At 44.8% G+C, this 26,086-nt stretch overlaps 1 protein-coding gene across 4 annotated transcripts in view; it reads left to right on the forward strand.

Moving 5' to 3' along the window:
• CDS2 (CDP-diacylglycerol synthase 2) overlaps positions 1-26,086 on the forward strand; it is a 44,513-nt gene that overhangs the window by 2,174 nt on the left and 16,253 nt on the right. The window contains exons 2-5 of one of the 4 annotated variants that reach the window (XM_048829100.2): positions 7,008-7,481; positions 22,905-23,047; positions 24,706-24,802; positions 25,818-25,915. In XM_048829100.2, coding sequence (XP_048685057.1) covers positions 24,746-24,802; positions 25,818-25,915 — 155 coding nt within the window. In that variant the 5' untranslated portion in view covers positions 7,008-7,481; positions 22,905-23,047; positions 24,706-24,745. Of the gene's footprint in view, positions 1-7,007; positions 7,482-13,261; positions 13,379-21,412; positions 21,544-22,904; positions 23,048-24,705; positions 24,803-25,817; positions 25,916-26,086 lie in introns of those variants that run through there. The other 3 variants (XM_048829097.2, XM_048829098.2, XM_075123493.1) reach the window with 3 other exon arrangements.

The following is a 26,086-nucleotide window of genomic DNA, read 5'->3' on the forward strand; positions in this document are numbered from 1 at the left end:
CCAGTATATAGTCTTGTTAAATAAGTGTCTGATTCCTCCAGCTATTGCCTGACTCCCCCATAATTTTCCCTAACTCTGAAAATTTCAATAGGTAAAAATACAAAAGCCATAAACCCCATAATTTTGCACAACTGTAAAAATGTAAATCAATAAAAATAGAAAAAAGCTTAAAATAAACTGATTCTCCCCTGAAATCATTAACACGGAATTCTGCCAAGCTTACTTATCCTGCGATACTTTTGTAGGAGTTGGAATGCTTCCTAGGAAGCTTGGAGACGCTACTATTGCTTAGCTGAGATGAAAACGTTCTCTGTCAGCCAAACAAGCTGAGCTCGTCTTAGCTATGTGGGATATGTTCTTTAAGAAGGTCAAAGGGCTGTTATTTAGAGTGCAATCTCTCTGGTTATCTGCAGATAACAAGGCTGTTTTTTTCATACAGTGAGTTTTCTAAAAGGTGTGTCCTCCAGTTATGTGTGTGTCAATACCTTGAGATGCAATCCTCCCAATAGAAGTCTGGGAATTACCAGGCATCGCTCATCCCAAAGTAACCCAAACCAGCAAACAAAATGGGAAGACAAAGAATTACTGCAGCCCCCTCTGATGTTAAAGGTGGCAGCTGTGCAACAATACACAGCAATTTAGGGTGGGAAGCAAATAATATTTTGAATTTAAGGAGCGAGAATGAGGTTGTCGGAATGTGATTACCTAAATTGGGTGCTTGGCAAGATTCTCTCTTTAATGTATTTTCCAAGGCCTTGCATGTGCAATGAGGTCCATGTGAGCGGACCTGTGCAGCAAGCTCATTGTAAGACCCCTTGGGGTCTGAGAGGGTAAAGCTGATTAGCACCAGGGTTATCTTCCTCAATGTTTTGGAAAGTGCCTGGCATGCTTGAGGCATGACAGCAATAAAAATAAGAGCAATTGAGTGCAGCTTGAGTGCATGCTGTAATGTATGTGCAGATCTTTTTACTGAACCCTGCGTATCACGTCTGAGCATCATTGTACCGAGGGGACTGTGTTACCCGTTTTCTGTTATATTTGTAGCCTTGCCAAGAATAATAATTTAGCAGTGTTCTCTCTGTTTCACAGAAAAAAAATAGCTTTGAAAAGAATAGAAGCCCTGTATGATTCTTAAACATTTTCTCCTTTTGCTAATTTTTTAAAGTTAAAATTGTACATTATTAAAATCTAGCATTTCAGCATTTTTTCCCCACCTCCATGGTGTTTTACACTTCAGTCAGCTTTGCAAATGGAAACAAGAGTTAGTTTCGCTTTCTGCTCCTTGTTTGTTGGCACAACACATTAGCTGTTGTTCCGTTGGTACAAGGGAATGTTTAAATGTGAAACATTTTACTGGAATAAAAACCCATTCCGCGTTTCCCTGAGTGTTAGATTTTGTAAGACTTTAGAGTCTGGGGCTCAAAGATAGGGGATAGGATCCTTTTAATTCCCTCCAGATCACAGTGAAATGCAATAATTGGAGAAATTTACGTTGATGTTAATTGTGCTGTACCTGCTGTGGATAAATAGGAACTCAATCCTATTGACCATCTTTACCAGCGAAGGATTTGATTAAAAAATAACTGTCAGTGGATGTTGGTTATTAGATGAATACGATGAAAGTTCTCAGCCCCTACAGGACAGTTCAGTTCTCCTGTTCTCCCTTGCTGTTTATAAACTCCTTCTTTTATTTGCTATAAAATTGGATGTGGGAGTCTTCTTAGTTGAAGTGAGGAAAGACTTTAATGTGAGTGAGATCAAAGTCTAGCGCCCGTTGTACAAGCATCCTGTTGAATCACGTTTTCCTTCAACTGCAATTTTACAGAAGTGCAGCAAACACATCTAATTCTTTTTTTCTGTTCTACGTGAGATCCAGGGATTTTTCAAGGGTCTCGGGGGCTAGTAATACATTCAGCTAGCACGTGTGGGAAGGGAGGAGGGCAAGACCGTGCCATTTAGAAGCAGAGTCTTTAGGGCTGCAGATCTTATTGATGCATGACTTACAGCTTTCTTCGCCCACCCTTTGTGGTTCACATCCTACATCTTGGTGGAAAATACCGTCCCTTTTAACTATAGTGGCAGCGGCAGGAGCCCATTTAGCAGCTCTGCTGCGAGGCATACTTGTGCAGTGGGCCATACAGGTGAAATTTTCCATTGCTCAGTTTGCTGCTGCTGCCTCGCTTGAAAGTGGTGTTTCAGCCCTGACCCGAAAGGTCATTTTGGTCTCCATTGCCCACTTAATACTTGGCGTCTCTGAAACTGCCAACAGAGGTGCCAGTTAGTCTTTTACAATGGTGCCATTTATTGTGAAGACATCCTGCAACTAGGAATTGGTCTGAGACCACTCTAATATAGTTCACGATGGTTTGCCATCAGATGGTAGCAACTCGCACCTCTGCCAATCTGGCCTCGAGCTGGGGAAAGTGTCACTAGCTGATCCTGGTTTCCATCAGTCGCTACGTACCAAGAAGGGTTTATTCTTGCAAGATGCTGAGTACGCTGCAGTCAGTGGGAGTTGAGGGCATTCAGCACCTTGGCAAGCTGAAAATATATATGCAACTCTCCTCTTCGCTGCCTGCTTCTTTCCAGGTTCATATCGATGCTGGAGTGGCTTTGATCCCTGATGGAATCTGGTAACTTAAGGATCTGGTCCCAGAATCCTTCAGTGACAATGTTTTGTGTGAGTGAAATGCATAGCAAGGTGCTCGACTTCTGCTAACCCATTTGTTGTTATAGACGTAAAACTGCACTGAGCTTTGCCACATAACAAAGGCCAGGCATGACACAGCAAGAAATGAAATGCTGAATCCAGTGTTTTCTGTTGGTAGAAAATCTCAAACGGACAGTGATGGGGAGACAGACACACTGGTTTGTTCACAGAATCGTCTTGATGGGGATGTTGCCAGTGCTACCTTCATGCTAATAAGTGGCTAACTTATTTCTTTCTGTCTGTCTGGCTGAGTGTTTCATTGTCTAAGCTTGCAGCACCGGATCAGCTGTATTCTCCAGGCAGATGACTGACCTGTTGTGCTGAACTCTTGCTGTCTTAAACTCTGCAGAGCTTATGTTTATTCCCAATCTATAATCAGGCCATTCTAGGCCATTGTGATGGAGGCTCTGGCATTTCAGCTTGCCAAGGTGCTGAATGTCCTCAGCTCCCATTGACTGCAGTGTACTCAGCACCTTGCAAGAATAAATCCTTCTTGGTATGGTGTCCCTCCTTCTATTTCTGAAGCATATGGTTAATGACAAGACAGATAAAGCTGAGGTGGACGGGAGGTTCTTTCATGGGAACCGGGGACTAGCAATCAGAGCTCTGCATTTCTGTTTCCTACTCTGCTGCTCTCTGTACCCTTCTTAAATCTACATATGAATTACCTGGTGTGTAAACGGCATATACCTATCTCTCTGGGATATTGTAACGCTTAACGGACTTGCATAAGGGATGAATTTGGCTTTGTTTGGGAAGTGACTAGCGCTTCTTGGCTGAAAGGTGCCAGACACAATGAGTACAGATGATAAAGGAAACCAGTCCATATACATACACTATGGTTTGCCAACCAGTCGTGTCTCCTGGTTCAGGGATGCAAGGAAAGGATTGGCTGCTTAACTCTTTAACGCAGGGATGAGCAAACTTTTTGGCCCAAGGGCCACATTGGGGTTGCAAAACCGGATGGAGGGCTGGGTAGGGAAGGCTGTGCCTCCCCAAACACCTGGCCCCGCCCCCTTCACAACCTCTGACCCATCCAACTCCTCTCCCCCGCCCCCCGCTCCTTGTCCCCTAACCACCCCCTCCTGGGACCCTCCCCCCCGCCTCCCGGGACACCGGTCCCTATCCAACCCCCCTGCTCTAAGTCCCCTGACTGCCCCAACCCCTATGCACACCCTCACCCCCTGACAGGCCCCCTGGGACTTCCACGCTTATCCAACCCCCCCGCTCACTGCCCCCTGGGACGCCCTGCCCCTTATCCAGCCCCCTGGCCCCCTTACTGTGCTGCTCAGAGCAACATGTCTGGCAACCGCGCCGCTGGGCTGGAGCTAGACACACTGCTGCTTTGCCCAGCAGGAGAGGAGGGCCAGAGCGCTGCCCGCACAGTGTGACTACGGGAAAGGTGGGACAGCAGGGGAGGGGCTGGGGCTAAGCCTCCCTGGCCGGGAACTCAAGGGCCAGGCAGGATGGTCCCGTGGGCCGTAGTTTGCCCACCTCTGCTTTAAGGTGACAAAGCTCATAGAATCACAGAATCTCAGGGTTGAAAGGGACCACAGGAGGTCATCTAGTCCAACTCCCTGCTCAAAGCAGGACCAATCCCTAATTTTTGCCACAGATCCCTAAATGGCCCCCCCAAGGATTGAACTCACAACCTTGGGTTTAGCAGGCCAATGCTCAAAGCCCTGAGCTATCCCCCCCTTCCTGCAGGAATTTTGAGTGGAAACTTCACAGTGCTTGCTATCATTTGCCCCAAAGATCCAGTCCAGTGTAATAAGTGTCTGTCTCACTCGGTGAGCTGCCTCGCTTGTAATATTCTCTTGACCTTTTTCTATAGCTACGTTAAAATTTCCCAAGTGCATGAAAGATGGTGAAGATCAGTGGATTGCTTTTTAGAAATGAATTTTATACATCAGGGACTAGGTTCGTAAAGGTAGCGGTGACGTCATGAAACTGACAACACTAGATCAATAGGATTGTCTGTTTATCCATAGAGCGGCAGATCCTGCTTGCCTTACTTACGTGAGCAGCCCAATTAAAGTCAATGGGACTGATCAATAGAGGAAGGTAAGCAAGGTTTTGCACAATGTTCTTATTAGCAAATTAACTTGATAAGCTAGATCTTCTATTAGGACTTGAAAAATATTTGCCCCTGGGAAATAAAGGGTGGTAGTTTCTGTATTCTGTGATGGCAAAAACATCTTTCCAGATATGAACAGAGGATAAATTGTTGAACTATGGCTTTTTGGGGGTGGGGGTGCTCTGCAACGGGCTCCAGAACCACCCTGCTGCTTATAGCAACAGATTGCACCGCTATAGACTAGGGACCGAATGGCTCGGCAGCAGTTCTGCGGAAAAGGACCTAGGGGTGACAGTGGACGAGAAGCTGGATATGAGTCAGCAGTGTGCCCTTGTTGCCAAGAAGGCCAATGGCATTTTGGGATGTATAAGTAGGGGCATAGCGAGCAGATCGAGGGACGTGATCGTTCCCCTCTATTCGACATGGGTGAGGCCTCATCTGGAGTACTGTGTCCAGTTTTGGGCCCCACACTACACGAAGGATGTGGATAAATTGGAGAGAGTCCAGCGAAAGGCAACAAAAATGATTAGGGGTCTGGAACACATGAGTTATGAGGAGAGGCTGAGGGAGCTGGGATTGTTTAGCCTGCAGAAGAGAAGAATGAGGGGGGATTTGATAGCTGCTTTCAACTACCTGAAAGGGGGTTCCAAAGAGGATGGTTCTAGACTGTTCTCAATGGTAGCAGATGACAGAACGAGGAGTAATGGTCTCAAGTTGCAGTGGGGGAGGTTTAGATTGGATATTAGGAAAAACTTTTTCACTAAGAGGGTGGTGAAACACTGGAATGCGTTACCTAGGGAGGTGGTAGAATCTCCTTCCTTAGAGGTTTTTAAGGTCAGGCTTGACAAAGCCCTGGCTGGGATGATTTAACTGGGAATTGGTCCTGCTTCGAGCAGAGGGTTGGACTAGATGACCTTCGGGGTCCCTTCCAACCCTGATATTCTATGATTCAAATGGCTGTTCAGAAACTTGTACGCAGCAGGGATGTTGTCAGCGTTGCTATTCCATTTTGCTGTTGCTGGAGCCTCTGCAGCACTGGAAGTGTTGACCTTGGACTCTGCAGGTAGCTCCTCCTGTACTCTTTGACATCTGCCTCTAGCTGGTCAGTTTAGCCATTTGGTTAGGAGAGATCTGATTTTTTTTTTTTTTTTTCTCCCCAGCCTTGCTGACATTCTCCAGCCCTAGCTAGCTCTGATGTCTGGGAATTTGAGGCCAAGGGCCACATTTCCTTCTCCTTAACCTCTTGTGAACTGCGTGAAAGGAAAGAAGGTAAAGGAGGGGGGAGAGAGAGAACAAGCCTGTTCCTAATGGAAGACAAGGCTCTAGACCTGGCAGTGGTGTGAGATAATCTAGAAGGGTAGATAATTGGCTGATGCTAGGTGATCCTAGGAAGCAAAGACAAGAAAGAAGACCTCGAATGAGACCGTTGCTTTCAGTGGGAAGCACTTCAGTGAAGGGACTGGCATTGTAGCATTGGTGGCTCTGGTGTGAATTTAACAGCTTGTCCCTTGGTGAGGGCACTGGATGGGAAGATGCTGTACAATAGCTTCAGGAGTAGAAGTATCAGGGTTTGCATGAGGGTGCGTGGCTGCTGGAACTTATTTGCAATGACCGGTAGAGTTTTGGATGGTGAGTGACAAAGCTTTGGACACGCTGGAAACAATAGTCAAAGGTCTTTTAAGATAGCAGGTAGCTCAGAGGTTACTGCGCACACGTTACTGATAAGATAGTAAGAGGAAGATTTAAAAAAAAAATCTCCCCTGTGGTTTGGCTTAGCTGGTGTTTGGCTAAATTCCATGTTTTAACTGTATTCCAATCTGGAAGTGACCACTCTTAAAGTTTTTAGGGCTCTTTTGAAACAAGGAAATCATTAAATCTTATAACAGTGATTCCTTACATGCAGATGCACATATTTTTATTGGTTCATGCGTGGACAAGACTGCTTCCCCGTAACACAGCTGCTGATGTATCATCCTTGGAGATTTGTCCTTTCCTCGAGCTCTTCAGAAAGACTCCCCATCCCTTCTGTGACGCTGCACCACATATTCTTCATTGTGATAGGATTATAGCATAATTAAGACTTATTTTATGCAAGACGGGTTGTGTAAGGTGTCACTGGAAAAGTTATGATTTGCTGAATATGAGTATCCTATTTGTATGCTTGCATCATTTTTGTATCTGAAGTTCTGAATATTAACTGTGTCTGTATTTCTCATGTAGTCACACCTGGGTGACGCCCACTAGGCAAGATGCTTCCAGTCTAGGTCGCTGGCGCGGAAGGACCTATTCATGATAATGGGCCGTTAGAAAGAACAATAGGCCTTAAGAGAAGCTTATCTCACACTGGGTGAACCATCCTGAGAACACTCCAGACAGCCCGTAAGCAATGGCTGCTACGACACTACAAGGGCATGTGACCAGGCCACACGACGCTGGACTCCATCTTGAGATGTTACTCTTTTTCCACAAACCGGTCTGGGGAACCAAGTTTTGAAACAAAGGGTTCCCGCCGTAGGCTAAAGCTATGTAAGGCAGGGGAGTGACATCGTCTGTTGTTCTTCACTCCCCACACAAGAAGACTCCTGGAAAGACCTGAGGAAGTGCTGGGCCCAGGCTAAAGGGATTTCTGGCCTGTGTATGAAGACCTGAGAAACCCAAGCTGTAAAGCTTATGCAGCTTGTGCCTTAAGAATCTGTAAGTCTTCCTGTACCATTAGTTAGATAGGGTGAGAATCTGCTAATTCATATCCAATCTAGTATATTAAGTTTAGTGTGCATTTTTGTTTATTTGCTAGGTAATCTGCTTTGATCGTAGCTGAAGGAACAAAGGCTGTTCCTCTCCACGTTGAGGGGGAGGCAAACTGGACAATAAATTCATACCGGTTGGGGTTTGGACCAGGGCAGGACGGTACAGCTCTGGGGTGCTCGGCTGGGAAGCTGGTGGTAATTTTGGCTGTAGCCTCTCTATTGTTGGTTCACATGCAGTGGCTGGTCAGAGAGCCTGCATGTAACTGCAGCTGGGTGTGTCCCTGCCTGTGTGTATGCCGGTGAAACTGTAAGACCGGGAGCGGCTCTGCAGCTTGTCACAGCAGTACAGTGTGAGAGGGAGCCCGGGCTGGTGGGTTAGAGGGCTCAGTGGTATCCCAGTTCCAGGTGGCACCTGTCACACCCTCCCTACCACACACCTGAAACTTTACCCAAGAATTCCTTGCCCTAAAGTATATGGGGAGCACAAAGCCACCTTTGTGTGAAATTTTGTGCTTGTAAAATTATGAGCTGAAGTGAGGGAGAGTGGCCATTTTTAAAATGACTTTATGCACGTAAACAGTAATGTGACAGTAGGAGCTGAGATTTAGTACTGAGCAAACTGCACGTACAGTAAAAATGTTCAGAATTCATTCATTGTGAATCAGTTCATTCACTGATTCTTGGTCAGACGCAGCAGTGTGTCCCAATAAAGCCTTCCTTCCCGTTTCACAAAGCTTTTTATACCCACGGCGGTCAAGGTGAAAGATGAAATCATACTCTGAAACCTCTTGCTCTGTTCATTGACCCTACGCATGAGTGTTTTTCAACCTGCGGTGCACAGATCCCGGGGGTCCGCAGACTATGGCTAAGATTTCCAAACGGAATTTCCGTTCGAAATTTTTTCGGGGTTTGCAAATGAAAAAAAGTTGAAAACCACTGCTTTGCATATAAGCCCCTTCGTTTTCAGTTTAAACCTATTTTTACTGAAAATTTCCTGGGTTTTACAAGAAGTATTTTTTTCTGATTTTTCACCCTACTTTTGTATCCTTCAAATACAAAAAAACCCACGTTTTATTAGCTCATGCCATGTGTTGTATTTTCCAATGTGTATTACAATAATACCTTACTCTGTGTGTACATGCGAAGCTGCCTGTTGAAGTAAGGCTATGTGTTAATCTAGAAGATACACACAATAAACAGACACACATGCAAGCTCTGAAGTGCCTGAGCATCTGAATGTACTGATGAATCTCATGCCCACCAGGTACCCATTCAAGCCGTTAGCAAATAACGGTTTAAAGCTTCGACCCACTGAAATGGGAAGAAAACAAAAATCTGTTTCAGAACACAAGGAAGTATTTGAAAGTTTAAAAAAAAAAAAAAGGACAGGAGAAAAGGATGAAGTTGAGTGTATGCGCTGTAACTGGTGTGGCCCAATTATTAAACAGAACTATTCGTCTATAAATATTTACAAGTCTACAACAGTAAACTCTGTATTCAGATGAAAAGTTTTATTTGGGGATTAGAGGATGTATTGTTTTCTTAAACTCAGAGGTGGCATTGTGTTTTGAGTTCTGTTTTAGTTCTGCAGCAAACCACATTGATGAATGCAATTCAGAACATTAATCTACTGAAAATTTCCCACCCCCATCTTTCCGGCCACCAAAATAAACCTCAATATTTACCCACAAGAAATTATTCTTTTTTGCACTGATTTTTTGATCACCCTGTTTTTGTTGTGGTGATGGTAATAAACACTGATAAATTCCCAGGAAAAATTTCTCTGTACACACACAACATACTTCACCCAGGAATCTGAACCCATCTCTTTCCCCACCCTTTTCTGTTCTGGGGCAGCTAAGAGCTCAGTTTAAAGAATGTTAATTTAAAGGGAAATACATCCAAACAGCAGACAAAAACAAGTGGCTTCATTTTAAATTTCATATATAGAAGAGCACAATATTTACCTACATTCCACCTATTTACGCCCTTTCAGTGAAAAATAGCATTCTTTACTTTCGGTCCTAAACAGCTATACCGCGTTGTTTAACACCTAGGAGTGGCATTGCCCACTGGTGGTATCTGCAAAGTGCTTTGGGAATCTTTGGGATGAATGTCACTACAAACGTGACAGATATTGTCTCATTAGTCAAGGGAGAAACTTCCTCTGTTGTTGAAGGTGCTTCATTCCTGGGCTCAAACGGTTGAATTTCAGCAAGCTGAAGAGAGAGATGTAGACGTGATGAACAATTAAAATGCAATGAAAAGAAAGCTACAGGATCTGGCCTGCCAGAGGCTGAGGTAGTCATCACTGATTCTCAGGTTGGCTGGAAGAAAAGCCAGGCATCTGAAGTCACACAAGAGTAGGATGCTCCAGAAGCAGTTAGATGTAGGCTATACAACTGTCTGTCCACCCCACAGATCCAGTCTAAGGTGACAGGCGGTTAAAGTTTCCCCACGCAGGTATCCCCACCAGTCTGGCGCCTAATGAAGCCTGTAAGGTTATTTATTTATTTTTTAAAAAAGGGAAGAATTGTCAGACATTTATTGACACAGTCATTTCCCATGTGTTCCAGTTCAGTGAGCATCCAGGAATTAGGACATTCTTGTAAACTGAGAGCAGCTGTATAGAACATCACAAAAACACGTGCTGACTGAAGTGTTACTGTCCCCCCGCTATTGAGCCGTGTAGCTTTGTTTCAAACACAATCAAATTTAGCAGGTCAGTAGGATCTGATCAGAGATGTGTGCAGTCTGCGTTCAGCCCAGCAACAGCCAGATTAAAAACTAGATATTGGTGTCAGCAAGCGTGATTCATTCAGAACAACGTATCCTGGTGACTCAGTCAGTGAGCACAGCATGATGATTAGCTGTGAGGATGGATGTGCAACATCCCCCCCCGGAACTGCCCCACTGCTCCAAATTGGTTGGTTTATTCCGAGAGGGTAAATGTACTGGGCTCACGGTCCTTTGCAAAAGCCTTATTGTATTATGTATTACAACGTACAGTGGCTGAAAGATTCCATCATCTTAGCCCTGGCCTAATATTTAGACTTGTTTGAGAAAAACTTTTACTAGACCCTATTGTAAAGAGTTCGCACGGGAACCATTTTTCAGATGGCTCCTGCATCTCTTTGCTAGAGTGCTGTTTAGCACCGACACCTATCTGATGTGCTTTGTCATTGTTGTATCGATCCATGGAGATGCATGTACACGGAGGAGACTGAGTATCCTAAATAGCTATTTGCATTAATGGTCAGAGAGGGGTAAGCGCAATGTGCCTCGGATGGCATGTGACCAGGCTTCATCACGGAATTTGGTCCGCTGGTCGGATCATTCGCTTCCCCGGCTTCGGCTAGGTACTGACGGGGAATGCGATGTGAACACTGATCTATTGCCCCCCCCCCCCCCCCCCCCGTCAGCGGGGTAATCACACTTTATACTCCTAGCACTCAAATATAAAAATTTTATTAAAGCTAATGTTAAATAGTTATATAATACGTAGGTTGAGAAAAGAGTCTCTGTATATCTGGGTATAGTGTTTAGATTATCCACAAATACAAAGTTTGTCTTTAAAAGTCACGTTATACATAGAGTTCATAATCAGCAATAACCCAAATTTAGGTGAATAGATTTAACAATACAGATTAGATATTTTGAATCTGAATACTCGGGGGTACATAACTCATGAAAAGTTGTACAGAGATTTGGTTGTGGAAAGCAAAATATATCAATGAGTGGAGATTGTCCCTCAGTAATTGAGAATTAGGTAGCTTGTCCATTTAGAAAATACAGTCCATGAGGAAAGTACTTCAATTACTTTCCTGACTGCGCACAGTGATGGGTTCTCCAGGAACACTGACGAGATAGACAGTGCTTCAGAGCACACACTGATCAACCCTGAGGTCAGGACGGAATTCCTCTCCTAGATCCCAGATCATGCAGAATTACACACCTAGCGAGTAGCATTATCAGGTGGCAATTTGACGTTCCTGGACCACCCAGTTATTGACTACAGCCAGAGGCAGGAAGCTGGGTTTGATGGAATAGTATTGATCGAGTCACATTCCCCTGGGGGGCAAATCTCCATCTGGAACCAGAAGGAAGCGGGAGCAAGTCTGTAAGGGTTGTCTACACTACCCGTGGCTGTTCCATGCCAGCTGATTCGGGCTAAGGGGCTATTTAATTGCGGTGTAGACATTCAGGCTCAGGCTGGAGCCTGGGCTTGAGGACCAAGGAAATCCATAATCACCGTCAGACTACCTGAAAGTAATTAGAGCTCTATTTTTGCAAGCACGTTAGCGTCTGGTCTGACATAACCTCAAGAATATGATTGCGGGATTACATCTGTACTGTTTTCTTGCTTGCTGGAAGTCCAGTTTGCTGAAATTAGGGGAATTAGCTACCCCAGTCTGTCCCAAACTCAGAGCTAAACAAGTACGTCCTCCCACATTTCGCTGGTCCCACATATACTTTCAAGTTAAATGGGCTGTTTGCCGCCCAACTCCAGGGACGTTATTCTTCTTTCTCGTGAACGAAGAAGTCAGTGGAGAAATACTTCCAGGCTCAGGTTCCCAACACACAAATCCAAGAAGGAGTGCATTGGAAGAGTGCTGTTCTCTTCACTGTAAAGCAGACAGTGGTCCCAGAAATACAGAGAGCAGTTTGATTTCCCCTTCTCCCCTCCCAAAACATATTGCTATATTGCAAAAAGAAAAGGAGGACTTGTGGCACCTTAGAGACTAACCAATTTATTTGAGCATAAGCTTTCGTGAGCTACAGCGTGATGTAGCTCACGAAAGCTTATGCTCAAATAAATTGGTTAGTCTCTAAGGTGCCACAAGTCCTCCTTTTCTTTTTGCGAATACAGACTAACACGGCTGTTACTCTGAAACCTGCTATATTGCAGACTCTTCCCTATCCTCTACATTTAGTCTCACTGTCAGACCTTCAGCCGGGTAGATTTTCACCCTTTACTTAATTAGTTGCCTCAGTTTCTGGAAGATGTTGCAAACAAGCAGATCGATCAGCTCTGAAGAAGCAGTTTCTGAACATAGATCCAGCAGAGCAATTAAGGATCTGGTATCGAGTTTGCCAATTGTGTTCTGTTTCTCCCTACATTTAAATCCCTCCTAGGACCCATTTTATCTGTAAGACAATCAAAGGGGGGAGCAAAGCTCTCGTAGTAGCTATAAATTGGTTCCCTAAAAGAAAGGGAGTGTAAGTAGGTGGAGTGTAGGTACCTGAGTTGACAGCTGGCCAGGGCACAATGGCTAACACCGCTTATTATGAAAAGGGCTTTGGGATAATTAATGACCACAATTGGTCAAGACCCAAGTTTTGCATTTCATTTGACTAGTTATGTAGGCCTTGATTTTGCAAGTCCTTCCACATGTGAGTTGCTGCCTACACACCAATAATGTAAATTGGTGCCTTACTGAGTTGTTCCCAGTTCTTCAGTTGTCAGTGCTATTGACCCAAAGCCCGATTCTTTTTTGTAGCAATAGGTAGTATTTTCTGTGTCTGCTTCTTGCTGGATTCTTGCAAAAAGAATAATTGTCTCTTTCCATTTAGACGAGGTGAGTGCACAGATAAAAGGATTTCTTGAACTAATACAAATCTAAGGCTGTTAATTGCTTGGGTCGGTTTTCCCATTTGGTGGTGAGGTTTCTGGCCTAGAAATACTGCCACTTGTTTCCATGACAACTGGGATCATGTCACAGATACTCAGGCAAATAGCTGATGCTCAGTGTCCATGTGGGGAAAGGCTGGACTAAACGTGCACGACTATTTAGTGATGCTCGCTTACCCGAGGAGTCCAAAAAGCCACAATGGAAGAAGCTGGTATGTGTTCGACTCTTAATAATTGGTTTTACTTATTCCAGAGCCCGTGTCAAATATCTGGGTTTATAACATGTACTAGTACAAACTGTGCTCTCAAAAAGCCTGGCAAGAACTCAGAGTTCAACCTGGAAAACAGAAGAGCAGGGCTCTTCAACCAAGAGATGATGCTAATAAGAGGGGACCGGAGAGGAGGATGTAAAATAACATGATGGTTTGAGTGCTGCTGTGTATCCTTTTTGCTAAGGGAGGAGGCAGATGTAGCCAGTGAAACTGAAAAACAAATTCTAAAAAGGAGCTTGTAAACTCTTTGTCGTCTTGTTCTGTTTGATCCAGGACGGGGGGCTCCTAGGCGCTACTCCAATAACAAGTAATTGCTAATTTTACATACCTCACTTAACCTGTGGAACTTACTGCCTGTTGATGATCTTTCACCAGCCAAGGATTTGCTTGAAAAATAGCTATCAGTGGATGTTTGTTGTTAATGAATACAACAAGTGTTTAGTTCTCCGTTCCTACAGCACAGTTCAAGGCTCTTGTTCTCCCTTGCTGTTTACAAACTTGTTCTTTTACTTGCTATCGGAGTATTGAGGTTATGAGTTTAGTAAGGTTCAGACAGGAGTTAGGGATGTTTATATGGCAAGGAACGTCCACAGTTGGATGTAATAAGATTAATAGATTCCAAGGCCAGAAGGGACCATTATGATCGACTAGTCTGACCTCCTGAATGACACAGGTCATAGAACTTCCCCACAATAATTCCTAGAGATAAAAATATAAATGGTATAACCCCTTATCCTTCATGGGTTAGGAAGAAACTTCCTTTGTGCATAGGGTTATTTCTCTGAAGCATGTAGCATTGGACACAGTTGGATTAGATGGACCTGTGTATCTGTGATTCGACTGAATTACTTCCAAGTTATAAAGGCTACAATGAGAACTGATCAGTACCTGACTTGTATTATGAGAGCAAGGGATCGCTCAGACTAATGGCCTTGTATTGAAGGAAACAGGTCGTTGCACATCGGTGGCACTCGTTGCTGGACGAGGTCATGTGCCTGAATTTTTTCAAAGGCTGCATCATGTTATGATCCTTATTTGTGATCCCTCAAGAGAAGGGTAAGAAAGCCCGATTGCTGCATTGAACTGCCAGCTCTTCCCGCCCTCCACAACCCTTCCTGGAGGCTAGTAGGGATGGTGGGGAATTATTTTTCAAAACGTTTTTCCACTGGAAGATGCTCTAAGAAGTCTCTAAGGTGCCACAAGTACTCCTTTTCTTTTTGTCGATACTGAAACTTTTTGCAGAAACGTATCTATTTTGACAGTTTTCACTGGGCAGGGTTCTCAGATCCAGGATGGAATTTCTGCGGAGGGACACTCACCCCGGAATAACCAATAGCCTAGAGGTTAAGGCACTCACTTGGCATGTCCAGAGCTCTGCTCTGAATCAGGTAAAGCTGGCACTTGTACAAGGGTTTCCTACGTCCCAAAGGAGTGCCCTAACCTATGGACTATTGGGTCTTCTGGGGTGGGTCTCACGCGTTTTTTTTTCATGAAAATTTTGGGTCGAAACCCTTTTGAATGTGGAATGAAAACAAATGATGAAACTGCTTGTTTTGTTTTTGTGTGAAACAGAATTCTTGTTTTCCGGCCAGCCCTCGTGGCTGGGTGCCTCTTCGCCCTCCCCTAAAGAATTTGGAATTGGTCTCTGCTGGTGGCAGGGTATCAGGCTTTTTTTAGATCAGTGACCTAATCTGTCACGGTAAATCATGTGTCGCTACTCAAATGTAACACTGCATGCATATTTCCCTCCTGTAGTCTTGCTAGAATGTTGAATGAAGTTAAAGGGACACATTTTTCTCTCCCCAGACTCGGGGAATGGCCTCATGGCCCATATACTCTGTCACTTGTACTCCACTCTGGTCATGCAAAGGAACCTTAAATATGTGTAGATAGAACTTACTCCCACTGCCACTTATGTAAAGTGGCCTTAATTGGGCTGTAAATGGTTTAAAAAAAAATCCAAATTTGGTTCTTTCAGACCTTTGTTTGACAAATATATTTCCCCATCCCCTTCTGTACCCTCAACAATGTTTTTTCAACTTGCAGAACTCAACTGGTTTCAAACAAGGGGCACTATTTTTGTGAGCACAGCTACATCCTTTCCCTTTATCGTCATCAAATTTGCTCCTCCTCCATCTTCCATCTGCAAGGAATTGGGGGCTCATTTTGTTAGAGGGGCTTGAAATTATGCCTATAAAGAGCAGTAAAGTTTTTTGGAGGTGTGTAAACTTCAAACAAAGCCGAAACAGTTGCAATCTTTAATGACTATCTTTTCTAGTAAAGATAAGAGACTTGGTCACCGCGTACATTTGTTTCTTAAATAGAGAGGTGACAAACAAAAATGGTGAAGGGGGAAAAGTTGGGGGTGTGTGTATGAGAGAGTTTTTGAAGAGCGTTTGCAGTACAGGGAGACTGTAAACAGGTTTCCTGGTATCTGATGTGGTACATGCAACTTTTGTGTGACTGAGCCTTTTCATGTAGAAACCCAGTGTTACGAGACGCAATGTCGTGTGTGCAACATGGTTCAAGATCTGCTGCTTGCACATCACTGATGGAATAAAATCTCGACTTAGGAGCAGTTAGAGAGAACCGTGCAGCTCTGTGGGGCTGATGTATTTATGCCATCGGCTCATGGTCCTTATTACCCCAGGATGACCTGACGCCCAGGCTTGGTTTCAGGTTGAGGGTGGGGGCGATTTGAATTCTTACCCAGCTCCTGTCTTGTGTGAGCGATCGAGCGGAGCAGTCTCTGTAAATGCCCGACTGGTGTCTGCTTAGCAGCAGGGGGACACCATGGCTGGGAAAAGATCAGACTAACAGTTTTCTGGTGCTAGCCTGAGATCAGAGGATCAAAGTACGCACTGCAAAGGCTCTGTCTGCCTCTGCTCCTGGGAGAGTTCTCCTCAGAGCTCCAATTTTAGAAATGTTTTCTTTGTGTGACCTCCCTTCTCCGCCCCCTCCCCCCCCTTTGTTTTTCTTTTCAAAAAGGGCTTTGTGGAAGGAACTCAAATGATGAAAATGAAGGGAGGAGACTTATTTTTGAGCAGCTTCCCTGGAAGATGGCTTAACTTGCTACAAACTCTTTGTTTTTTGGGTCTCCATGATCAGCTGGTTGAAGTGCAGCGAAGAGGCTGCGTGTAGGCTCATATTCAGGAAGGAATACGGTCGATTGCTGGAAAAGGGGATGAGAAGTCTGGGGTCTTGGGTATCGTTCCTGACTTTGACTCGCTATATAAGCTAGCCTCTTAGCTTCTCTGGGCTTCAGTCTCCGCAACCACGGGAAGGAGATAAGACATCCACGGGAAATGTTTTAGAATCATAAACTCATCTTTGCGGAAGAGCAAAGTGTTATTACCCGCGTTTTGTTGATCTTCCACAGCTGAAGAAACGTTTTCACAGCGGCGATGGTGGCAATTACAGGCCAATGAGCCTCCCTGGGCAAACTGGTTGAAACCGTAGTAAAACCCTAAGACAATGAGACATGACAGAGGCCTATCAAATCATGAATGGTGTGAGGAAAAGTGAATAGGGAAGTGTTATTTACCCTTTGCCTCGATACAAAAGCCGGGGGTCACCAGATGAAATAAATAAGCACCAGGTTTAATACAAACAAGAGGAAATACTTTTTCATACAATGCATGGTTAACCTGTGGAACTCGTTTGCATGGCATGTTGTGAAGGCCAAAAGCATAAATAGGTTCAAAAAAGAACTGGATAAGTTCACGGAGGATAGGTCCATCCGTGGCTGTTTGCCAAGATGGTCAGATGCAACCCCATGCTCAGGGCAACTCTAAACCTCTGGTGACCGGAGGCTGGGAGGGGAAGACACGGGGTGGGGTGGGGGAATCCCTCCAACTGCCATGTTATGTACGCTGCCCATGAAGCTCGGGTACTGGCCAGTGTTGGGGACGGGAAACTGGGCTAGAAGAACTGCTGCTCTGACCCTGTATTGCAGTGCTTATGTAAAGGAACCAGTGAATGCAGAGAGTGATTTTGCTCTAGTGGAGTTGAATAGAAGGCTACTTGGAGCATCAGTAGCCCAGGGCGATTCTCAGGAGAGCAGCTGGGGAAGAAGGGATCTGACAGATGCGGAGAATGTAGCCTGAGTGAGGAGTTTGTAGTATTTTTAGGCCTCAGACTTCGCATATAGGCCAAATCCTTCAAGGCTCACTCTTCCAGGTAGTTACAATGAAGCCAGTGAGGCATTAAATGTTAAAGTCCCTCGCTAAGTTCAGAGCCCATTATGCTAGCTTCTGTACCCCCCAGTCGAAAGAGACACAAGACCAAGGGCAGGAGAAGAGGAGTAGAAGCGTAGAAATGTAGGGCTGGAAGGGACCTCAAGAGGTATATTGTCCCTATTTTACAGATAGGGAACTGAAGCTCAGTGAGATTAAAGGACTTGCACAAAGATTCAGGAAGGCTGGCTCATCTAGGAATTGAAAACCCACGTCTCCCGAATTCCAGTCCAGTGCCTCGCCCACAAGAGCAGCACGCTTCTCGCAGAACGAAGAGCAAGCAGGGTCTTTTTAAACATAAAGACGTGATAGGAAACAAAAGATCCCGAGACAGAATAGTCAGGTGCTGGGTTCTCACATCTTGAATTGCTTTGATGAGCCTGTTACACGATAGTCTGTCTTGCAAGCATTAACAGAAAGCATAAATGGTACAAAGGGTATTAGTCTCCGTTAAATCTCTTGTGATTCCAAGCTCTAACAGATTACCTGTGTTTTTTACTAAAGAAAGTGAAGCCAACGTTTTTACAGAATGCCCTTTGTGGGTGCCCAATTTGAAACGCTTTTTGGGATTGATTTTTTTTTTATGCTTTTTACGCTGACGCCAATAGGAATTGCGCTTATTCCCTCAGACACATGTGGCTGGATTTTTTTTTTTTAAATTCCGTCACCTAAAAATTAACACTTACAATCACAGGCCAATATCAATGGACATATCTTTCTACCTGCCATTCCTCTGTGTCTGTATCATTTAACATCATCTGTGCTACTTGTAGGTTGTTTTGCTTGTGGTGACCAACCAGCAAGATGTATTCATATCTGATACTCATCCTTTACCGAACTGTCTAAGGATCGATCTGCTTTGTTTGCTGCCTTTCAAGAAAGTAATTTGCTGCCTTTCAAGAAACAACATGAGGTTGTTACCATGGAAATTCCACAACTGGATTAAGCAGACCAGACCACAGTGCATCATCCACTGGCGAAACAGCATGTTATTTAGCACCCTGGTCAGCTGCTTTAAAAGGGTGTTTTGCTGAGGGATGCTTGCAATTTACATGAGGTATAAAAAGAGTGGAAAATTACTGAGTCTCTTACCACCCTAATCCACGTTATTAAGCACTATAATGTCCTATATGTAATCCTAGCTCCGTTTCAGAGAGAAATTAGCATGGGAGCAGTGCTGCTCTGACACTGTGGCTTTAAAAAGAAAACCTAATTTATGTTGTCTGTCAGCTTGACTGGTGAGATTCCCGGCAGGGAAAATTCTTTTCTTCCAGTGCCTGTCAGGCTCAAATGGAACAGTCAACACACACTGCAGAAATCATTCCTAATTTAGCAATGTACCTTCAGTGTCCCTTTAAGTTCAGGGTTTTGTTGACTGCCTTTTTTTGTACTCTCTTCTGGTAAGATCTGAGAACCAGGGGTGATCTACATCTTGAAAAGTCAGGCCTGGGTATGCATATAATCGTCTGGAGCACCTTTCAGGAGCAATGAAGTGCTTTGTTCACAGGCAGCATGACTTCCCACATGCTGCTTTGCCCTCCGTGTCCTAACCCTGACTCGGAGGGAACACTCTGCTTCATTGGTGTCAGCCAGAGATTGTTGTGTGGGGGAACAGATGGCAAGATCCAGATGGAGAATTCTATGGAAATCTCCCATGCTGAGGACAGGAAAATGCAGAATGGCCACACTCTTGTATCCTGTTTTAAATAACCATCCACCAGTCTGGGTGGGAGTTGAACCTATACCCTTGAGACTGAAGATCATATGGCCTGAGCCATCCAGTCTGCCCTGTCTCTCTCTCCCTCCCACCCAGGCCCCCAAAATAAAGCATAAAAGTGTTACATTGCACATCTGTGGTGCATTTTCTTAGTCTCTGAGCACTTTGCAAACATTAAACCTCACCACCCCCTCGAAAGCATTTAAGAATTATTTCACACGCTTTGCAAATGGGTGAAAACTGAAGCTCCTCGGGGCCAAGTCTCCTGCGTTAACCACAAAAGCTCAGTTCTTCAGTGCACAGCCTGCAAGCACAGGCTCTGTGTTAGAATGCACAATAAATAAAATACGGTAAGGTTAAGGTTTTTACAAGCTAATATGTTTGATGTCTATAGATCGGTGGTGTTCATCTCAGCCTGATGTGCTTAGGTAAAGTAGCGGTTGCAGCATGGAAAGATCACATGCCATCTGGAGTGAAGTAGGCGAAGTGCCATCCTAAGTTTCAGGACTCATGAGTATCCATGCGGAAAAGGCCATTCTGCTTTAGTGCATCTGTGCGCTTCCGTCACTGGCACAAGAACAAAGCCGCCTATTGTTGTAAGGGGCACAGAGATGAGTTATCTTGCGATTTCCCCGAATATTGCCATGTAGAGTTATAAATCAGCACTTTCCCAGAGGATACATGGGTGCTATACTTGAGCTACAGTGAAATGATTGTGATTTTTTCCCCCCCTGTGATCTCTTTCCAGAGCCTTCTCTCAAATAAAGATAACTTGGTCAGCCTAATCAGTGGGGGAAGGATTCAACACAAGTCCAGGTTTAGCATCCTTTCCCTGCGTGTCCAAAGCATTCTCAGTCCCCCTGCGTTTCAGCTAGTGACCTCACAGCATGTGATGTCCTTGAACGATTTGGATACAGTAGAACTTCAGAGGCTGTTCGTAATTCTGAACAAAACGTTATGGCAGGTTCTTTCCAAAGTTTACAACTGAACATTGACTTAATACAGCTTTGAAACTTTACTGTGCAGAAGAAAAATGCTGCTTTTAACCATGTTAATTTAAATGAAACCAGCACAAACAGTTTGCTTACCATATCAGATCTTTTTTTAAACTTTCCCCCTTTTTTTTAGTAGTTTACGTTGAACACAGTACTGTACTGTGTTTTGCTTTTTTTTTGTCTCTCTCTGCTGGTGCCTGATGGCGTACTTCTGGTTCCCAATGAGGTGTGTGGTTGACTGCTCAGTTCGTAACTCTGGTGTTCATAACTCTGAAGTTCTACTGTACTCGAAGACGCAAAGAATTAGTGGTTGCATGCAGGCATGTATCTGATATAAGATTATTAATGGTATTTCAGTCGCTCCTGGAAGCTGAAAGGAGCCAGTGGACTTTACTTAGGATGAATAAAAACAAATTTAAAATGGTTAACTCTTTCTGCTGAATGCACCCCAAAACCGGTCCTGTTGGGTATTCAGCACATAAATCCAGATTTATTTCCAGTTCCTATTTGCTTTTGCTATTCATTTTGGAATAAAGTCCAGAAGCAAGAACAATAAACTCTTCCCCCCTCCCCCCCCCAAGGCTGGCTCTGAGCAAATCCGGTGTGGTATACAGTGCAACAGAGAGGTTTGGGAGAGTGGCTTTGTTCTGATTCCATAGGTCACTCACCCCAGGAAATGGTGTCGGTACGTCCCCCCCCCGTTGCAATGGATGGAAGTGGCTAAAAATACTGCTCTGACAGCCTGGTTGTCTTTGTCTGTAGGAATCTGGCTTGCGACCATAGCTACCTGATGTCTTAGGGCCAATATCCTTCGCTGCTTTCAGGGAGACTGAACAGGGCTCCTGCTTTTATTCCTGTGGGATTTTATTAAACCAGATACACTTAAATGTATATTGGCCCAACCTCTAGTTTACCGGGGAGCTTCTCCTGGACCAGCTCTAGGTGCTGTCTCATCTGGCAGAGCATCGGAACGTTGCAGGAGCCCAGGGAGATTAACTTTGACAAAGCTGACCGCGTTTGCTGACTTGGTTCCCTCCCTGCATTTCCTGAAAACACACTCCTGTTTGGGAGTGTTAAAATAGCATATGCTGGGATCTGGGGGCTGACTTGAGACTTGGGCGTGACCCACCACTCGACGCGGAAGTGTGGATGGTAGAGGTAAGGCTAAGATTTTGTCATGTGGGGGTTTTTTTTAGTAAAAGTCACGGACAGGTCATGGGCAATAAACAAAAATTCACGGAAGCCGTGACCTGTCCCTGACTTTTACTAAAAATAACTGACAAAATAGGGAGGTTGGGTCCAGCACCAACCACTGCTGTGGCTTTGGGGGCCCCCCTGCTGCCCATGGCAGCCAGGAGCTGCAGGAGGGGCCCTGCTGAAGCAGAAAATGTCATGGAGGTCTCTCGTAGTCACAATTCTGGGACCTCCGTGACATAATCTTAGCCGTAATTATAGGCACACCCTGCATAGTCGGGAATGTGGCTTAGTGATAAGTGAAACCCAGGCACAAAACTGCGCTGCTGACGGTCACTTGCAGACGGCAAAATCTTCCTCTTTGCTGCTGTTTGATGTATAAAGGACTGAAGAGAAGTAGTGTGGTCTAGTGACCAGGGTGCTGGACTGGGAGTCAGAAGGCCGGCCAGAATTCTGTTCCTGGTTCTGCCAATTGTGCACGTCTCCTTTAGTCTTTGTTTCCCCTCCCACCCTGTCCATCTTGCCTGTTTTGGTGATAAGCTCTTTTGGACGTGGACTGTTTCTTACTGTGTGTTTGTACAGCACCTTCCTTAATGGGGTTCTACTCTTAGGTGGGCGTTGCACTCATACAGATAGGCTAGTGCATTGGGTACATGTGTCCTGGATATCGGGTTACTGCGGTGGCTTAAAGGGACAGTCAGGTTTAAATGATGAGATATTCTTCCATGGGAACATTGTGTTTTTCTTTCTTGGTGTTTTGGGGGTTTCTTTGGCATTAATTTTAGCGCACATGAGTTAAGCCATTGCATAGAAATGTACAGAGAAAAACCTCCAAAAGCACAAGTCTTCCCCTTCTTTCTGGAGACCTTTCACTCTAATTCTGAGCGTTACTGCTTACTCAGAGACCCACCTGGGGTTCCCGAACACCTTACGAACATGGCTCTTGACAAACTCATGTACCCATGACCTCCGGTGCATCATTCAGGCTTTAGAACAACTACAAAGTACCTTTGGTGATACAAAAAAAAGGACCTCTTCTCTTTAAAGTCCTTAGTAAAACTTCCATTGGCTTCAGTTGCAGGTGGTTCTGCCCCGTAGGTCCTGTCACTTAAGTGTTTGGCTCCCAAACAAGAACAGGGTCAATTAAGTAAGCCAGTTTGTGCCCAGAATATCTTGCCATCTTTTCCTTTTAGCTACAGGCTGTGTTGAGAGGAAATAAGAATGGAATAAGGGTGGAATGGCTTGATCTAGTGCATTTTTAAATGAAGATCAGAAGAACGATCACCGGTATCTGATACATCTGTTTGCCTGTGTTTGTCCTGCAGGAGTCCGAGTCGGAAAACAAGCTGGATGGAGAGACCGCATCGGACAGTGAATGCAAATCAGAGTTTGGAGGGGCCCCTCCTGCACCTACATCAGATGACACTCCCGAGGTCTTAAACAGGGCCCTCTCCAACCTATCCTCAAGGTAGCATTAAATAAAACTTTTCCATTGCTTCCGGGGCTCCCAGCATATTGGTGCACTTTCCCTTTTTACTAACCAGGGTGGATTTGATTTAAATCACTAGTCAGGAAGACTCTATTTAATCCCAGATTTCTGCATAAAAGTGCATTCTTGTTTGTTGTTATAACCTTAATACATATTCTTCACAACTCAGAGATGTAGGTTTCATTTTTAGAAGGTACACACTATGTACATTTTTAAACAGTGATTTATTTTGAAAACTTTTCAGATTAGTTTTACAGCTATATCCGAAAGTGAATGATTGTTTGGTTATTTCATTTACCAAAGGTAATGGAAGCAGATATTATGAAGTCATTGGGAGGTGAACTATCTCCAATTCAACAGGTTAATCATTAATATTTGGGGGATTTTCTTTCCGTCCTGTATTAGGAGGAGAGCATCACCAGGCAGACATTTAGATTGTTTTATTTAAGTAAAACAACAACATTAAGTATTTTTCAACAGCCAATGTATAATATTTTAACAAAACAAGCAAATGTTCCTTGCTTTTCACATTTAGCTCCAGACTTCTTCTCCTTGTCCAGATCTATTCTGCCCCCAACAACTTTCTATTCATTGAACTTTTTGAAACTTTGCACTTTTAGAGAGAGGTAAGGGGTTGACTCTGTGTACACAAATTTGCAGAGGGACAATAGAGTTGAGGTCTGTTATTTCTCGCCTCTATAGTATTTATTTATTTAAAAACATTTTTGCTGTTAACAAGCATGTTACCTCTGGAGACACAAGTCCACAGTCTGAGAACTGCAAAACAAAGCATCTCTGATGGTATCTTCTAGACTGAGCACTAACCCAACTATTTAACCAACTTAGACACGATGTTCTATCCCATCAGTAGATGGTGACAGGAGCAACACACCTCATGGGTAACTGACCCCTCTGGAGGGACTGGCTTGGCTAAAATTGCTGTATTCTGTTCCTGCTCTCAGCCTGGGGAGAGAGCTTTGGGGCTGGCTGAGCGAGTTTGGTGTTGAGATTGCTTTTCTTTGGCAGAATTGTGGTACAGTCCTTTTTTTCCGGCAGATTTAGAGGGTGATCTTTGAGAGGTTTTTTTTTTTTTGCAGCATGGCCTAGTGGACTGAGGGGGAGTACTGGATGTTGGGGCTCCTGAGTTTGAACCTCAGTTCTGCCATTTCTGTGTGATCTGGGGCAACTCTTTATCTCCATTTCTGTATCTGTAAAATGGGCATAATACTCTTACAAAGCGAATTCAGACTAGGTAAGGCCCTGTATAACTGTCTATTCCTATTTACTCCCTGCTACCTTCGTCTGTCACTTTCTCACCGAAATGAATCTTCAGCACCTCCTGTGCTGTCCCCCAGCACAGAACTCCCTTCCTGAGCTTACCCACACGGCCGCTGTGTCATCCTCTCTGCACCAGAGCTGGGTGAATGGACTGGCGTGACATTGTCATCGCCCCTGAGCAAAGGATACACTGCCGTTTCTTGCCTCCGCACCGCTGCTGAGCTAAGGATACGCTGCTGTTTCCTGCCTCCGCCGTTCACCAGGAGGCTGTGCAGAAGAGATAACAAGTGCATCTCTCCCAGCTTTCCTGCTCGATTGGCCCTTTGCCTAACGTTCACTTTTCTCTTCCTGTGATCTAGATGGAAGAACTGGTGGGTCAGAGGGATCCTCACTCTGGCAATGATTGCGTTCTTCTTCATCATCATCTACCTGGGACCCATGGTTTTAATGATGATTGTAAGTGCTCTTTCAAAACCCTTCGTTAAATGGATCATTATGGATGAACGGTTGTCAGGGACCTAGATGGCTGAGAAAGTTAATGAGTACGCAGAGCTTTGTGCTTCGAGGTTCCCAGTGCTAATTTGGTCCTGTTCGGTCATGGCCGAAAGCTGTCAAATGGCTGTTCTGCTCCATGATCTGCAGGGAATAAGGTTCCTCGTCACAATTACTATTTAATTGGTGCCGTCTTGGTGGAATCCTCCTGTTTCCTTTATTGCTATCACAGCCCAGGTGTGTGGGTGGAGAGCTGAATCTGGTTGTTTGTTCGTCTGCCATTGAGCACTCTCTGTGTGTATCATGTGTGCTTGCAATGTGGCTCTCTCTCAGGGTTTAGAGCTGATACAGAGCGGGGATTTTCAGCTCAGGCTGTAGAGGTGCCTGCTTGTAGATCCGGAGATTCCAGGTCCAGTCCCCGCCAGAGAAACCCATCCGGCAGCCTCATTGCCTTTGTGAAGCCTGTCCCAACTCCAGTCTGGCTGTATCTCTGCTGGGCATGTTCCCTTCTCACGGTGGTCTTGAAGTGCCAGTCCTCTCGAGTGCCTGCGATGAACAGTGATAAGACAGTGCCAGTGAAGGAGGGATTGTCTCCCCAGAACTGACCGGAACTCATGATAGAAAAACCTAGTGTTGGAAACGTAACTTAAAATGGGGCGGTGAGCTCTTGGAGTCGGCCAGTCCACGGCTTCGCAGGGTGTAGTGTGCTTTGCCTGGCAGGGAAAGCAGCTCACTCTGGCTGTTAGCAGGTTGAGCAAGTGAACAATTTCTCAGCCTACGAGGAGTCCCCTTGTGTCAGATTTAGGGGTGAGGAGGAGCTCACTTGCAAGACGAGAGGAATTCTCCTTGTGGCGCCTGTAAGGAAGGGTCACTCTAGAGCTCCCACTTTTTACATGCACTTAGCAGCCCATTGCAGATTATCTGGTCCTGGTTTAGTTTCTCTGTGAATGACGTTGCTGCTCAATGTTTGTTTTTGCAGGTGATGTGTGTCCAGATCAAGTGTTTCCAGGAGATTATCACCATTGGCTACAATGTGTATCGCTCATATGAGCTGCCCTGGTTCAGGACCCTCAGCTGGTAAGCAGAGCGACTATGGTGCTCTTCATTAGAGTCAAGGAGCACAATATGATCCTTCTCAATGTGCGTAATGCCTTCCACCTAGGGTGCTTCTGAATCCCTTGACACCTCATTGATGGTGCAGCCAGCCACTACTGGGCATCTTCAGTCATATTTATACGCTTCGTTCCA

This window comes from Caretta caretta, chromosome 26 (assembly GCF_965140235.1).
Source record: "Caretta caretta isolate rCarCar2 chromosome 26, rCarCar1.hap1, whole genome shotgun sequence".
Taxonomy (NCBI): domain Eukaryota; kingdom Metazoa; phylum Chordata; order Testudines; family Cheloniidae; genus Caretta; species Caretta caretta.